Source organism: Branchiostoma belcheri, unplaced genomic scaffold, assembly GCF_001625305.1.
Source record: "Branchiostoma belcheri isolate BF01 breed outbred unplaced genomic scaffold, Haploidv18h27 scaffold39, whole genome shotgun sequence".
NCBI lineage: Eukaryota > Metazoa > Chordata > Leptocardii > Amphioxiformes > Branchiostomatidae > Branchiostoma > Branchiostoma belcheri.
The window spans coordinates 525,574-541,679 of record NW_017804009.1 but is presented as its reverse complement, the minus strand read 5'-3'; the positions used below and the strand labels follow the sequence as shown (position 1 = coordinate 541,679).

Sequence of the window (16,106 nt, the reverse complement as noted above, 5' to 3'; positions counted from 1 at the left end):
TTTCTGCCCTATTTTAAATGCCCAAAGTATGAAAAAAAAAATCATGGAAATGTGCTAATGTGGGATAGTATGTGTCAATATATCATGCAGATTGCCTTGTTCCAGTTTTGCTGCCATTATATTGCATCGAATGCGTTTAGCCATAGAACTCTGATGTACAGATGGAAATACTTCAAGGATGAAAAATCGGGTTTTGAAAGATGAAAATTGGGTTTTGAAGGATGAAAATTGGCTTTTGAATGATGAAAAAATTAGGTTTTGAATGGTGAAAAATGAGTTTTGAACGGTGAAAAGTTGGTTTTGAACGGTAAAAACTGACCCGATGAAGCCTTGTTGAACTTGTACTTTTGGTCTTTCGTAATTGACGATATCCTTCGTTCGTGGTAGATTTTAATGTCGCTCTGAGGAAGACGGCGTTCCAGACAAGCACCCTTAACGGGACGCATGGACCCGGGGTTGCCAGCCTTGCTGTAGACGGGCTCACCAATACCTACATGTACTACGGCACTGCCACCTGTACACACACACAGGAGGAGACTGGTCCTAGCTGGTGGGTGGATCTCGGCCGATCGTATATTATTGACAGGTACGTATGGACACGAGATGAGCGTATTTAGCAAAACGAATTCGAAAGACAGCATACTAAAACAGTAATAATTAAACAGTACAGGAAACGGTTGACTAGAAATGGTGTGATGATTGACATGTAGGGGCATGGCCGGCAACGACGTCCTTTCATTTTGAATCGATATATTTAAACCAGTGAGTCAAAGAAGAACTGACATAGGAGAGATTCAAGATGTAAATTACACGTTACCATGTTTTGCATGCATGGTGTCTCATATATATAAGCTTTAACAACTTTCATCCTGAAGTGTATCATACTTTATAATTGCAATGGCTTCGACAATATCTACAGAGTGGTCATCTTCAACCGCATGGACTGTTGTTCGGAACGACTCAACCCCTTCAACATCCACATCGGGGACTCCGACCAGGTCAGCGAGAACCCCAGGTGTGGAGGTGATCATCAGATCCTCGTGACGAAGCCGACCGTTTCCATCCCGTGTCGGTGGATGGCAGGACGGTATGTGGGCGTTCATCTGACTGGCCCCTCTCGAATCCTGACGCTGTGCGAAGTCCAGGTTATTACAGGTACTGAATATGGTTATTGGTGTGTCAATTGTTGTTAATTTCAAATTTTGTTCATAACACATTGATATGCGAATTCCGTTCCATTATCGATATCATTTACATCATTTGTCATTCTTAATTATTTTGTTTTCTGTACTTTTTTAGTTACATTTCACTCATACTATAGTATGGAATAAATATATTGTTTTCCCTCATGTTTCTCCTCTTCCTGTCATTTGTTTAAAGGGATTCAACTCTGCCATTTTTCAGCCGAATGACCTGAAATTTGGCATGGGATGGCAATAATAAGGGTAATATAAGTACTTACATGCCTAACCCGAAAGAGTTTTTGTCCTCACATGTTGACCACAGTTGGAGAGTGTTCCAATGGCTACTGGCACCTCCCACACACACGCCGATGTTACCGTGCCTACGACACGGAGAGTGAGTACGACCAGGCTTTGGCGACCTGCCGAGAAGAAGGGAGCACTCTGGCCATGCCTGGTGACAGCGCCACCAACGACTTCCTGGTCGCTTTAAAGAACGCCGCGGACACGACCAAGGTTTTCTACTTCGGGATGACCCGTTCAGATGACGGAACGTGGACATACGCACGCGGTTCCCAGCCGATGGAATGGGAAAACTGGGCCGATGGACAACCGAGCGGAGGAAAGGAGCGATGTGCGGTGTACTTCCCCGACAACTCGGGCGACCTCTCCTTCAACAACAGAAATAAGTGGAACGACGTGGGCTGTAAGATAGACGCTGGTTTCATCTGTGAATTTGGTAGGTCATTAGAATTGGTGTTACATTCAGTTTGTGAATTGCTCATTCATTGAAACCAGGAGTTGGACAATCGAAAATTTGCCCAATATTTCTGATAGAAAGTACAGTTCAGCTGCATTTTTCATCTACCAGAACCCTGCCAGGTGGGGAATGGGGCATCCTACCGAGGAACCGTCTCTGTGACCAGGACAGGCAAGACGTGTCAACGCTGGGACAGGCTGTTTCCACATGTACACGACAAGACACCGCATAACTACCCGTCATCCGGACTGGAGGAGAACTACTGCCGGAATCCGGATGGTGAACACGGAGTCTGGTGCTTCACCACGAATCCGTCAGTGCGATGGGAGCTTTGCGAAGTGCCAGTCTGTGGTGAGGCGTTCAAGTTATTTAGCACTAGCAGCTTCGCCGAGAAGGTTACTAGTGAGTGTTAGGTACACCATTTATAAGGCTTTGTGAATTCTTTAACGGTTTAATACATCATGGGGTGTGGTGCATGTATCTATATGATATTTGGTAGGTAGGTTGGGTTGGGACAACGAAGGTTGGCTGCTCTGTACGGTACTGTAACGATGTGCAAAGGTATGATATCTCGTATTTTGAACATGATTTTTGAGTGGGACGTAGGTGTTTGGGCAATGGGTACCTAGTAAAGCTTTCAGCGAAATACTAGTAGCTACTTACGAAATTGTCTTTTACCTCTAGTTGATCCCTGAATATTCCCATCAGATTTGTGCATTCACATGTTATATGTACTTTGTTATTGCTTCTCTCTCGGATTTTAATTTTCATGCTATTTGCAACATATATAGACGCCGTAATGTTTATTCAATGTACCCTTTCAAGACAAAAAAATTGACACCGAAACGATGCCATATACAGAATTAGATTAGACAACTTTTTGTGTACGTATGAAAGGTGACTGATAGAGCGAAACCTTTAATGACTTAATGACCTAATAGCTCCTAAGAAGTGGCGTGAAGATTTGCGTTGCGGACGAGGCTACAAGGCTGAAGACCAAACCCCGGCCGCCGAATGCGACCCTGGCAGTAATTTCCCATGCTGCTCCTCGGACAACTGGTGCGGCAACACTGCGGCCCATTGTGACTGTCTGGCGTGTGTCGACTACAGGAAAACTGGTACGTAACAAGAACACATGTACAGAATGGAAGGGGTAAATAACTTTATCGGAAACTAGATTCTTGAAAAGTTAGACTTCCAGGTCAACAATTTTCAAAGGCAAATCAAACTGTACTGCAGGATTTAATTACGGAGATTACTTCCAACAAACAAGAGTTCCGAGACTCCATACCTCCTTGAAATATGGGCTTGATAGATAAATGTAAATTTATTCTTTAATTATGCAAATGACCTCTGCATTAACATAATATATGCATCGTGATGTTAACTTTTGATAAACTTACAGATATCCCAAGTATGACATTCCCATCAGTCACCATTAATAAATCATAGAATTTTTGCATTAATTATGCAAATTAGGTCATCATTTGCATAATAAGCATCTGTTGATGTTCCATCTGCCATAGGTTACATACATTACATGTATGAAATTACTATAATGTAAAACACTGTAATTATAGAATTTCCTCAGGACAAAAGATACAAAAAACGGAAGTTCTGCTGCAGTACCAAGGTCATCCACCAGGAGGCCATATTTCACCTTGACCTTTGTCTTCCTAAGACTTACCAGCATACCAAATATCATCATAATCCATAAAGGCGTTATGAAGTTATGCTAACTACAAATGTGCGGAAACACAGACACACACACAGACACACACACACACACACAGACAGACGCGCCAAAAACAATACCTCCATTTTTCATGCAGGTAACAAACAAACAAACAAACAATTTTCTTTACTTCAATCAAACCTAAGGGATTTGTGCCAATGGAACCATCCTTGACCTGGCCCAAGTATGTGACGGTAGAGACGACTGTGGAGGCAATACGGACGAACTACGCTGCTGTAAGTAGAAACGCAGAGAGCACCGTTTCATCACATGTTTCAAACACTTATATTATATATACTAGGGATTCGAACCCAGAACCTTTAAATTCACCTTGCCACCTTTATATGATTATTCATTTTTTTTTTTAAACTGGACTTAAATTGCCCTTGGTTCCACTTTAACCATAAAACAATATGTGAACACTATTCGCTATTTTCTTAAAACAAGTAATTGCTACTTTCCTATGTATCTGATGACTTTGAATGTAAATACTTCATCGATCTCCCTTGTATTTGGATACAAGGAACATAAATTATCATCATCCGGAGTCTCACGGATGTTCATGAACCTTTTCCTCTACCCCCCTCCCATCCTCCATAGTAACAAAACAGGTCTTCCAGAGTACAGTATCCTCACACAGTTGGTGCATGTACGTAGGTTGCGCGTGGTCTGCCTCCACTTGCATGTACTTACATTCAGCATTAAAATATTGACGGTTACTCATAATATCCGATAATGGTATAAATAAACTTTAAAACAAGGAGCAAGACTGATTAAAATACAAATATTCTGCAGAGGTAAGAATTTATGAAAGTCCATAGTGTCCTTATCTAAAACAGTTACTCCTGCATGATTTTTTAAGTTCTAGGGATAAATAAGGACTGTCTAAGTCTCTCAATACGGCTCAGTGGCATATTGTAGTTAGATGTTGAAACGTGATGCCTCAATGTTCAACGCAGGTGAGAGAAAAGGCGAGATAGGCTGCAGCAATGGACGATGTCTTGAGTGGAGTATTCAGAAGGCCGAAGACCCTTTTTGTGACGGCATAAGGTCCTGTGCGGATGGCAGTGATGAGCTATCATGTCGTGAGCATATTTCCGCTTGTGTCTATGGTATTTTCTTTCTTTTCCTAACTTTTTGTGCCTGATATGTGTGTTGTTTTTTCTGCCACTGCAGGAAAAGTAGGATTTACTGATGGTGGTAAATTCAAGTAAAGTCGTTTACTTTGTATACAATACCGGACATGATAGTAAATAAAAGTCAGATCCGGTAATTTCAAGTCCGACAGTGCCGGACTTTTGTCTACAACCATTGTAAAGTCCGGTACTGTTTACAAAGTAAACATTACCTGACTTTACTGGCATTTACTACCATTGGTAAATCCAACATTTCAAGCAGTGTGCGCGTCATGTGTATCATGTATACAACCAATGGCTCACAAACACCTGCAGTTGGATAGACAATTTTATAACTGTTTTATAACCCGCAGCCCTTTCTGCCTGTGACAATGGTGCCCTGTTCCACCCGTTTGCTCGATGTGACGGCAGAGATGACTGTGGAGACAACAGTGATGAGAAGAACTGTGGTGAGTTTTTCACACAGTTATTACTGACAACCCCATCAAAGTGTTTATAGCACGAAATCATTATAGGAAGGTACAATGCAATTGGACACTATGGTACAATGTAAAGCTTTATGTCCACAGACTGTTACTACCTACACGACAAAGGGGCAAGCTACAGGGGCCGTGGAAACCAACAACACTTCTGTCAGTACTGGACATCTCAGTACCCCCACGCCCATAACCACACTCCCGAGGCCTACCCGTCAGCAGGGCTGGAGCGGAACTACTGTAGGAACCCGGACGGGAAGGACAGACCGTGGTGCTACACCAACAACGCAACAATCATGTGGATGTACTGCGACGATGTCTTCGCCTGTGACGGTAAGATCATAGAGAATACTACACGGTGTATTCCGTATGGACCGATTGATTTTATTGATTGATTTTATTGATTTGCTCATCAAACAATAACAGAATGTAATTAGAGTTCCACGATCTCATACCTTCGCCAAATTAATCCTTCCGGTGGACAGTTTGTACATTTGTACTCATTAATTTCATGCAAATGAGAGTCTCATTTGCATGAATTATATCAGTAGATCATATTCTCAAATGACAGCCTAATCTGAACAAAAAAACTATTCTAGCACTTCCTCATAAATTATGCAAATAAGGTCATGATCAGATTTGATTAGAATATGTTTATTACTGTTCACCTTTACTGAACTTCCAAATACAGCACTATATCTTCAGATGTTTGTTTGCAGTTGTTTGCACGATGATGTGTGTGTGTGTGTGTGTGTGTGTGTATGTGTGTGTGTGTGTGTGTGTGTGTGTGTGTGTGTGTGTGTGTGTATGTGTGTGTGGGGGGGGACATGCTAATTTCATTACTGGCACGACATACATGTCCTGTTTCCATTTTCAGAGTTACCAACAAGTTGCTTCTTCACTAACGATAAGGGAAGGAGCTACACAGGGCACATAAATAGGTAAGATTAGCGCTTGAGCTTTGGTGCCATTTTTTTCTACAGTACGGCGAATCAGTTGTGCAAACCATTGCACCCCAAAGGACTCTCTTTGTATGGATTTGCAACGCAAACTGGAAATATGCACTAACCTTATTTAGAAAAGGCTGTAAAAACGTTAACTTAGGTTTTAAAAACAACTTGACAAAATTGAGAAATACATTAATTATTTATCTATATTTAGTTTAACATGATAAAGTACATAACCTATAGTAACCCATTCCACAGGGCAGGAGACCGGCTGTGTCAGAGATGGGACTCACAGTTCCCCCACAGCCATCCCCACACACCGCAGGCTCATCCTGATGCGGGGCTGGAGGAAAACTTCTGCCGTAACCCTGACAACAAGGACCGGCCCTGGTGCTACACCAGGAACGGGACGGAGACGTGGGGCTACTGCGACGTGACGGAATGTCCTGGTAAGAAAGCTCGAAGAAGTCTATTATTGTATCCAACTGATAAGTTGTAAATGGGTAACTGTTATCATCCTTAACTGTCATCTATCGAGTCATTCACATCTACCAATGCATGGCAAGTCATGACAATATCATCATATATACGCAATAATAACAGTTTTGATAGTGCAATTGGATAGGACAAAGTCTAACAACAAATAAGATTATGTTTACTGTATCATTGGACATTATTGAGGAAGATTGTTAAACATCAGTTTGAAAGTTTTAGAATTAATGCAAACTCTTTATCCATCAACACTAGTATTAATTCACTATTTCCTGTTTCTCATCTATGTAGACCCCACGTCGTCGGACTATGTTCCCAGAAAGTGTAACAGCTCCTGTAAAGGAGAGTGCGGACAGAGTTACAAACAATTTTACTCGTGTCAGTGTGACCAGGACTGCAGCTTTTTCAGCGACTGTTGTAGCGACATTGGGTACGTAGATTGTATACATATTGCAATCAGTGGGGACAGCATATTTCTAGAGGTACATCCTAATTGTACATTGTTGCAAGAAAAGGAATACGTGCCCATACGTGAGTTTTGGTACTCTCCAAGCAGAGGTTTTGGTTTGGGGTTATTACCTCCATGAAAAATGGAGGTATTGTTTTTGGCGCGTCTGTCTGTGTGTGTGTGTGTGTGTGCGTGTGTGTGTGTGTGTGTGTCTGTCTGTGTGTGTGTCTGTGTGTGTGTGTGTGTGTTGTGTTCCGCACTATTTGTAGTCAGCATAACTTCATAACGTCCTTTAGTGGATTGTGATGATATTTGGTATGCTGGTAAGTCTTAGGAAGACGAAGGTCAAGGTCAAATATGGGCCTCCTGGTGGATGACCTTGGTACTGCAGCAGAACTTCCGGTTTTTGTATCTTTTGTCCTGAGCATGCTATGGTCTTGAATTTTTGGTGACAGATATCTTTTCCTGTCAGGAATAAGTGGTGTGGGTTTGGTCCCCCTAGCAGCTTGTTCTGGAATTGCAGGGGACCTTCGGGCGAAATCTTTGAAAGCAAATCTTTGGAAGTCCAGATAGGAACAACGTATTTTCATTATTTTTGGTAGGTAGGTAGCTGAGAGAGAGATGTACATAATTAAATGCAAATAATGCAAATGACGACTTTATTTGCACAATTAATGAGGTGACCTGATGATTGTTTGCCTTCATAATACAGAGAGGTATGCAACTTCAACACAACAGCTCAAAAACCATCTGATCGTGACCATGAAAAGTGGAAGTGCCTGTCGGGATATGACAAGGGAAGATCTTATTGGCTGGTGGCTGGCTGCCCTGACGACTGGATGGACGACGTCACAAGAGATCAGTGTTTAAAGCAAGCTGATCCCAACAACCCGGGTGACCTGGTCTACCGGATGCCCGTGCAAGATAGCTCAACAAGTATCTCCTATAGAAACATATTCTGTGCTCTTTGTAACAATGTAAGTACGGAAGAATTCAGTACATGGCGATTCACACCTGTGTGTACTGGGTACACAGCTTCACCTACAAACCCCATTGGAATTCCACAAATATTATACGATCATTATAAACTCCGCATTCCCAACTGGAATGGAGATTGTACCGGAACTCTAAAGGTGGAGTTCAGTCCTACTCGGTTGAATGTGAGACAATGCATTGTCCCTGTCGTCAATATTTCGAATGCAAATTGTAATGTGACTGCTTGCAGATCCTACGACGAAAGAGTAACTTTTGACGTTTTCAAGTTCTATAAAAACGTTCACTGTGCTCTTTGTGAAGGACTTTCCCTTGCGGTAGCCACACATTTAAGTTGTCCTTCTGCTAGTGTGAGAGATATATTTGCATTGAACCCTATCTCATTACCTTCTCTGTTCAACTTTAACGCTGATGAGAGTCCCGAAAACAGTCCTGAGCATTGCCCCCCAGACTCTTTATACGACCCATTTGTAGACTCGTGTCGATCTCTCTCGTCCCTAAGTCACGGCTCTTTGAACAAAACTTCCCATCTCCAAAACTGCAGCAGACCCATTCTGAATTTCACATCCGAAGAGTTCGAAATCCTTCCCAATGGCAGTGTCCGCCTGTTGAGTTCTAACGTGTCGTGCCCAGCTGAGCAGGTGGCCATTCTGAACACAGAAGCGTCAGTCTGTGGGGACTGCCTACTGGAGTATTTTTCCAACGACACGCTCCAAACCTCGGACCCTGTCCAGCACTGGTTAACCCTGGGTCTTGTGATAGTGTCTGACGTTGCCGTGTCTGGTTTTGTGGCTCACACTTACAGGTCAGGCCAGTGGAAAAAACTCCCGGAAAAGCTGAAGGTACAGATGATGACATGCATGGCAGTTGCCGTAACCCAGTTTGTGGGACGTGTGTTCCTCTCTCCCGGACCAGGCTGTACAGTTTATGCAATACTTCTGCACTACTTTATTCTGACGGCCTTTACATCCATGAACGTGCTAGCTGTAGATCTCTTCCTTACATTTCGTGAGGATTCCGAAAGAGCCGAACTGTACAAGTACATCTTGTACACCTGGCTGGTGCCGGTGCCTATAGTCCTTGTCACAGTGATTGTGGAATTCGGCAGTTCTGTCAGGGTGGGTTATGGAGAGCAGTGTTGGATCGGCAATCCAACAGCCAGTCTGGTGGCATTTGGTGTTCCTGTCCTCTGCGCCCTTATGGTCAATTTTGTCTTCACCACTCTTGTGTTGTTGGCCATACGGAAGTCATTTCAGATAGCCAGCACTGCTTTGCCACGCTCGGAGATCAGCAAGATCTGGGTCTACACGCGTATCTCGTTTCTGGCGGGGTTCACCTGGATTTTGGGATTCATTGTTCCTTTCGTCAAGATCGCAGTTCTCGACTACATCTTTATTGTGCTGAATGCTTCTCAAGGCCTGCTGCTGACCCTGCTGCTGACAATGACGGGGAAGGTGTTGGAGGAATGGAAGTATGCGATCATGGTGCGCCTGGGTCTGATCGAAGCTAACCAGGACGATGGAGGAACCACCACTACCAGCAACCGGCGGACCAGGAGAACTGAGGTGACAACAGCAGGTGGAACCGGCACTGCTATAGAGATGACAATTATGGCCGATGTAGAGGAGAACAGGACACGCCATCGTGTGGGCAAGCCTCGTCAGGACAAGGGGCGGAACGCAACTGCCAGCAACCAGCCTACCACCGCAGGGGAAACTGAGGCAGATGAAACTGGCACTGCAGGCAACTTGCAGACCCTCGCAGGTGGAGTTGGGGCTACAACAAGCGGCACTGACGTTGGTACTGAGATACCCATTAAAACCTTCGTCGATGCTGAAGGAAATCAAGCTGAAGACAGGCGTTCGACCTGCGCTGAAGATGAGACCAGTTTCTGATTGCGGTACTGAAAGGAACCTAAGAGCATGTCTCTATAACTGCCCACCTACAAAGTGCTTATCATCCCCACATGACGTTGCTAATACAATTTGAAAGTAATTGCCTTTCAGAAACAAGCTTTGCTTCTCTCCAGAGTTCAAGCCTTTTGCTGAGTAAACTCCTGCATTGTGCCCGCGTGTTTTTGAGTATTGAAGAGGCTGGTCTGTGTGATTGTAGATACAAAATGTCATTTCATTTATCTTATTTTTACCAGTGGATCACACTCAGGTCTGTGGCCTGTTTTTCAGATGTCCCTGGATACATAAAAAATAAATACATACACACATACTCAAGCGATAAAACAGATGGATTGAAATGACACAAAACAAATAACGTTCAGAACAAAGCAGAATACAAGTCAACCGGTAACTTATTCATTTATAAGTAGAGTAACTGATTACTTTATCAACTACATGTATATAGTGTAGTGTATCGTAGCGTGTATATGTAGAATTGTAACATTCCTGGCAAGTAACTTAGTCAACACTCTTTTTAGTAGTCATAGAACACGTTTTATAATGAGGTACAACTGCTCACTGTACCCGTCATGAGTATAGTTTAGAGTAATGTAGAATGTACATGTAGAGTTGAAATATTTTCTAGCCAGTAGTTCTTTATAGCACTAAATCAGACACAGTAATTGTTGACCATATATGTATACTGCCTTGCCACCGTACCATTCACCATGGCAGTCATTGCTACTCTACACCTGGCAGTAAGAGACTGTGAATAATGCCACAGTACAAAATTGTAAATAAGGCTGTAAATAATCCGCTCTGCCCTGGAAGACCATGCAAGGTAGTCTGAAAAATAGTATACATAGAAGGCAGAACTGCATCATACCTTTGTTGGATATAATACTCGAGACAAAACGATTTTATTAATCATGTAACAAAGAGTTGAAGGAGTGTATTCCAAGAATTGTTGAATACTATTTCATCACCAATATTGTCTTTTCAGTATGAAGCATTATGCTTTGAGTAAGCTTCATATTCACTTTGATAGTAATTTAAGCTATAGGATTCATGCAAGGAGTCTTATTCATGCATCACTGAGATGGTCTAGTTAGGGCACTGTTACGTGCAGTATGACATAGTGTAGATGTTTATGTGTAATAAGTTACCAAAATATACGCAATCATTTCTAACATGTAAAATTACATACTAAAAGTGCTAAAAACGTTCAGATAAAAAAATCAAAGCATTGCACACATCAACAATTGCAAAATAATACTGTATTTATCAAATACCACTTCATGTGTAATGTATCCCAAGATATTAAAAGGACTCCTTGTTTTATGCTAGATTATTCACTGTTTAATTTGTAATAACAAGTAAATGCATGTTTTCTGGTGTTATAAGGAATCTAGTGTAACTCATCAATAGTAAGGCTTGGAACAAGAACTGCGTACTAGTAGTCAAACCTCAAGTAGCCGTCGTCATTTAATTTGCCTCTCAAAATGTAGTCTCCCAGTTGCAGACTTCTTTTGCAGGCCGAATAAATCGTAAAAATCAGCCTGAAAAGGGTATTAATTGGCGAGAGAAGGTAGCCGGCTATCGACGATCACATTGGCCTGCAAGAAGTCTGTGAGATGTCGCTATGATGAAAATGCATAAAAGTAATCCCCTCCTCTACAGAACAAGGACACTAGCTTAGCACCCCAGATTTTTTTTTGCATATTACTACTCACTATGAAGATCCAAATTTGTCGGCACCGCTATTCTAGTCCATAGGTAGTTCGATTCAGGCGACCAGATGCTCGTACTGTATGGAGGCACTCACAATCACATGCTTTAGTTAACATACAAGCAAAATAAAAGTCAAACTATATACAGCGGCACATTTCTGACAACCCAAACTCATACATGACGAAGGTATGGGGTAATCGAGCTCTTGTTTGAGGTATAATTTTGAACGATTTTCGGGAATGGTTAAAATATGTTTGCATGCATGCCATCATCAGCTTTCATATGGGGAGCTGGTATTAATTACGGTGTAAATAAGAATTACGATCTTCAAGGCCGCCCACGATGACGGCAGTAGCTTCATTGCATGTTATATATCCATAATAATAATAATCCACGACATAAATGTACTGTCTACAAAACGGTTCATATTCTGACCAATGTAAATAGAGAAATGCTTGTTTCTTGTGAACCCATCCTGTATGGGTGCAAAGTGAAGCATATTATTTTTCACCAATATTGTTCTCCAAAAACAAGCATTTGTGCATAACTCGCTCGAGCTCGTTTACGAACAGGTGGGTATGGCGCAGAAATACATATGCGTGACAATGCGGGGCGATGGGACCGTCATCAAAATATTGCTACATTCAGTTCTGTCATATCATTAACCAAAGAATTCAGTCGACTCAACGTTATCTTATCAGTGAAGAGTTCTATTGAATTTCATGTATTTGAAAGGGAGCCAAAACTTCATATAATCGCAAACCAACTGTAATAAAGGTGACATTCAGATGCATTGTTAAACCTACAAATGATTTTGGGTTGCCATAGCTGCCATAGTAAGACTTATAAGCGAGAAAAACAACAACAGATATTTCACGATGTCTCCTTCTGATAGTTACGACGAAACAGCGGGATACTTTACATACCTCAACCTAGAGTCACGTCAGCTGGTTTCAGTGTGCATTATCATATAGCTACGTGCGTCGACCAATCATAAGGCTCCATTTGGCATTGGTTATCAGGCCGTAACTTCAAAAGTGGTCGGTTATTAGAATAATTCATTGGGACTTAATACATGTAACTGCGTGTGTCTTAAGCGTGCAACAAAGGGGCGGCATATGGGACTTGCACTGTATAGTACGGGACTACATAGCTTATAAGCTACATGTGCCCTATACAGGCGAGTGCCACCTGGAATTTCAATTTGCAGTTTTATGTGGAAACCATAAAACATTTCTTACTGTTTTTCTTGCTCGTCTGTCGAAATTCGCAAGTTAGCAAGCTTATTATTATTAAGAATACATCAGATCTGAAGATGTTTGATATCTCTATCCGATGTCTTTTTGCATTCAGATCAACTCTTTGGGTCAACAGCACGAAATTTTAAATACATATCCTGATATAAAGTCGGGTGTGACTCACTCTGTTAACAGCGAGAGAATGTAGCAATTCTAATTAAAAGGTTTGATGACGTTTCCTCACATTCCTCTGGGTTAGTACCCATATGTTCCCTGTAATTCTATACTTTTTATAAGCCTTTACGTGAAACAGGGTATTCACAAAGCCCGGTACTTACCTGATTATTAGTGGCACTAGACTGAGTAGACGTCACCGTGCCAGGGTACGACTGGTACACCAAAAATGTCAGCTACATTTCCCACCGTAAAGTTGACCATGGTACCCGGCTTGCTCCTTTTCATGTACCTGCTGTCCATCGGCCATGCCTCCCCTCGTCCTGCCGACAGAGACGAAGAGTGCCCCGCCTTGGCATGCAAAACGACTAACGAATGCATCGATTGGGCACTGAAAGGTGTGATGGTTTCATAGATTACCTCGACGGCTCGGATGAAGAGTGTACGGCTCCAGATTGTTTGTCGCCCGACGTTTTCGGCTGTGGCATTGTCCGCCGCTGCCTCTCTCTCGCTGTGGTATGTGACGGTAATAATGATTGTCCAGACGGTTCAGATGAAGAAAATTGTACAGCGTGTCCCCTGCCCAACTACTTCAAGTGTGATAGTGGTGAATGTGTACTCCAAGGATTGCAGTGTAATGGTGATGATAATTGTAAAGATGGTTCAGATGAAGAAGATTGCATCAACAAAGAGTGTTACAATCCCGATGATCTTAAGTGTGAAAGTGGTAAATGTGTCCCCTCACACTGGCTGTGTGACGGTGCTGATGATTGTGGAGACGGTTCAGATGAGAAAGATTGTATAAACAAAGAGTGTTACAACCGCGACGATTTCAAGTGTGATAGTGGCGAATGCGTACACCCATGCCACACTGGCAATGTGACGGGGGTGATGACTGTACAGATGGTTCAGATTAGGAAAATTGTACAGCGTGTCCCTGGCCCAACTACTTCAAGTGTGATAGTGGTGAATGTGTACCCAACGAAAAATTAACATTTTATATCAATAATATATAGTACGCAGCTATCTAATTTTCAAAAACATTTTTCGTGCTTTGTTGTCTTTCATACCATACCATTCGTTCCACAAGGCTACCCGGCTGGGCGCCGGTTTGGAAATGTGACCTTAGCATTAGTATGTTTCTGTTGTTCATATTTGTTATTTGTTTTTGTTGCAGAGCTCTATGTAGCAAGCTGTGGTTCCAAGGACCAGGCCATGATCTGGATGACAGCGGCTGCACTGGGCGGTCAGATTCTGTATCTCATGGCTGTCTAATCTATACAAGGCTTTGGCTGTATGTAACAAACTAAACAAAATTGTTTGGAAAATCTCTACAAGAAAGGAAAATAGCCTAAAATAGTCTAGCCTTTGTAAGTGTTTGTCTTCTGTTTATTTGTTAATATTACCTGGAAATTTGCCAGATAACCAGAAACGGCCAAACCACTAGTGTAGTATAGCATAGCACCTGATACACATCCTAACAGTAGCTATTGAAGTTAGTCGTATTGTACACAATCTGTAATTTAAGAGTGAATTTTCATTAATGTATCTTATGATTGATTATCTAGCTCTAATTCTAGATCTGTGTGGTGAAAACACATATCATAGCAGCTTATCTATCTATTCTTTTATGCCTGTGCCATTACCAGAGTATTTATGTTAACCAAGTGTTTTGCTTTTATCGGTGTAGACATTTTCAAAACGCACGCAGAATTCAAGAAATATTATATTATTGCCCTTCAAACGTTTTGAAATGTTTTGAAACACGGCGTTAAGGGATTTTGTGCATGGTCAGCCAAATAAACTTGTACATCCGTGTCTTTGTGCAGTGTCTTCTGTTGCTTTCCTCACCTTTCCATGACACAAAACACATTTTGCATGTTTTCAAGTGGCCGCGTTTGGAGCTATTACGCTCTGGAAGGTTGCATAGGCTGAAGACATTTAGAAAGAAGAATCGGACCATAATATGCACGGTTTGATATACTTTATATAGAACGATGTTTTATAAAACCCCAAACAAGCCTCGAGGCTTCGACCGAATATCTCACACCAGACAGAATGTATCCATTTGCCGCCATAAAGTAGTGCGAGGCAAACAGAACACATATCCATCCGCTCCGACATGTAACGGGTAACAAATACATGTATGTCAAATATGTAGTTGATTTAACAGCTAACACATACTGGCATCAGGAAATATTCGAGGATGGTCGATGTGTAATATGTACTGTGTGTTTGACAATGTTGAATAGAACGCCGTTTTATAAAAACCCCAAACAAGCCTCAAAGCTTTGGTTATGCTCCACCGTATATCTCCCTCCAGACAGAATGTATCCATTTGCCGCCATAAAGTAGTGCGTGGCAAATAGGACACATTTAGCAACGAAATAATGTCAAATATACAGCTGATTTGACAGGTAACACATACTGGTTTGATGAATCTAAATTTTGGCTTTACAGACGACATTTTTGCGCTTTATTTGTTATGATGTGACCGTCCAGATGTCGGAGCGGATGGATATCATTGTGATCCTGCGATCGTCTGCAGATTGTAGCGTCAGTGCAGGGCCGGCCATCGTGAGGTAAGGACTGGCGCTTGTCTGCTTGCTTCTCGTAGAATTTTTTTTCTCAAAAACATGCAGTTGTCGTACAGAATAGCTGTTCCAGAGTATGTTTAGATGTGTAGTTGTTACTGGTGAGGGCCTTCCTTTTCGTGAGGGTCATTTTCGGCGTTCAAATCAAGGAATATTTCGTGGCGTGGTAAACGCAAGTACTGGAAATAAAAGCCGTTGCCCTGAAATTCTTCTTTGCTTGCAATGTAGCCTTTGTTGCTTTCTGTACTGGACAATGTGGATGTGATGTATTTGTGGAATTTTTAGTGCCTGTATACGCCAGTTTGTGTT

The 16,106-nt window shown here is 42.0% G+C and overlaps 3 protein-coding genes across 3 annotated transcripts; all 3 read left to right on the top strand.

Annotated features, from left to right (window-relative positions):
* The first annotated feature begins 938 nt into the window (after window positions 1-938).
* Window positions 939-2,354, top strand: LOC109476685 (tissue-type plasminogen activator-like). Its single transcript, XM_019777692.1, has 3 exons — window positions 939-1,155; window positions 1,507-1,920; window positions 2,053-2,354. Exons 1-3 carry the CDS (start codon window positions 939-941, stop codon window positions 2,352-2,354), a joined length of 933 nt encoding a protein of 310 aa, XP_019633251.1.
* Window positions 2,355-2,492: 138 nt separating this feature from the next.
* Window positions 2,493-10,063, top strand: LOC109476684. The gene is made up of 10 exons (XM_019777691.1): window positions 2,493-2,502; window positions 2,883-3,059; window positions 3,823-3,912; window positions 4,636-4,674; window positions 5,166-5,261; window positions 5,382-5,586; window positions 6,494-6,684; window positions 7,019-7,157; window positions 7,888-8,111; window positions 8,619-10,063. Exons 1-10 carry the CDS (start codon window positions 2,493-2,495, stop codon window positions 10,061-10,063), a joined length of 2,616 nt encoding a protein of 871 aa, XP_019633250.1.
* Window positions 10,064-13,465: 3,402 nt separating this feature from the next.
* On the top strand, window positions 13,466-14,392 carry LOC109476683 (low-density lipoprotein receptor 1-like). Its single transcript, XM_019777690.1, is given in 4 exon segments — window positions 13,466-13,591; window positions 13,594-14,064; window positions 14,067-14,177; window positions 14,381-14,392. Coding segments are annotated over 4 exon segments (720 nt in total).
* The last annotated feature ends 1,714 nt before the right edge of the window (window positions 14,393-16,106 follow it).

Bases quoted from the DNA above. Each gene is read 5' to 3' on its own strand.
- LOC109476685 (XM_019777692.1), top strand. From the start codon at position 939: ATGGACTGTTGTTCGGAACGACTCAACCCCTTCAACATCCACATCGGG. The intron at 1,156-1,506 runs GTACTGAATATG...TGTTGACCACAG, and splicing joins CGAAGTCCAGGTTATTACAG to TTGGAGAGTGTTCCAATGGC. The intron at 1,921-2,052 runs GTAGGTCATTAG...TTCATCTACCAG, and splicing joins TGGTTTCATCTGTGAATTTG to AACCCTGCCAGGTGGGGAAT.
- LOC109476684 (XM_019777691.1), top strand. The intron at 3,913-4,635 runs GTAAGTAGAAAC...TGTTCAACGCAG, and splicing joins TACGGACGAACTACGCTGCT to GTGAGAGAAAAGGCGAGATA. The intron at 7,158-7,887 runs GTACGTAGATTG...TTCATAATACAG, and splicing joins GACTGTTGTAGCGACATTGG to AGAGGTATGCAACTTCAACA.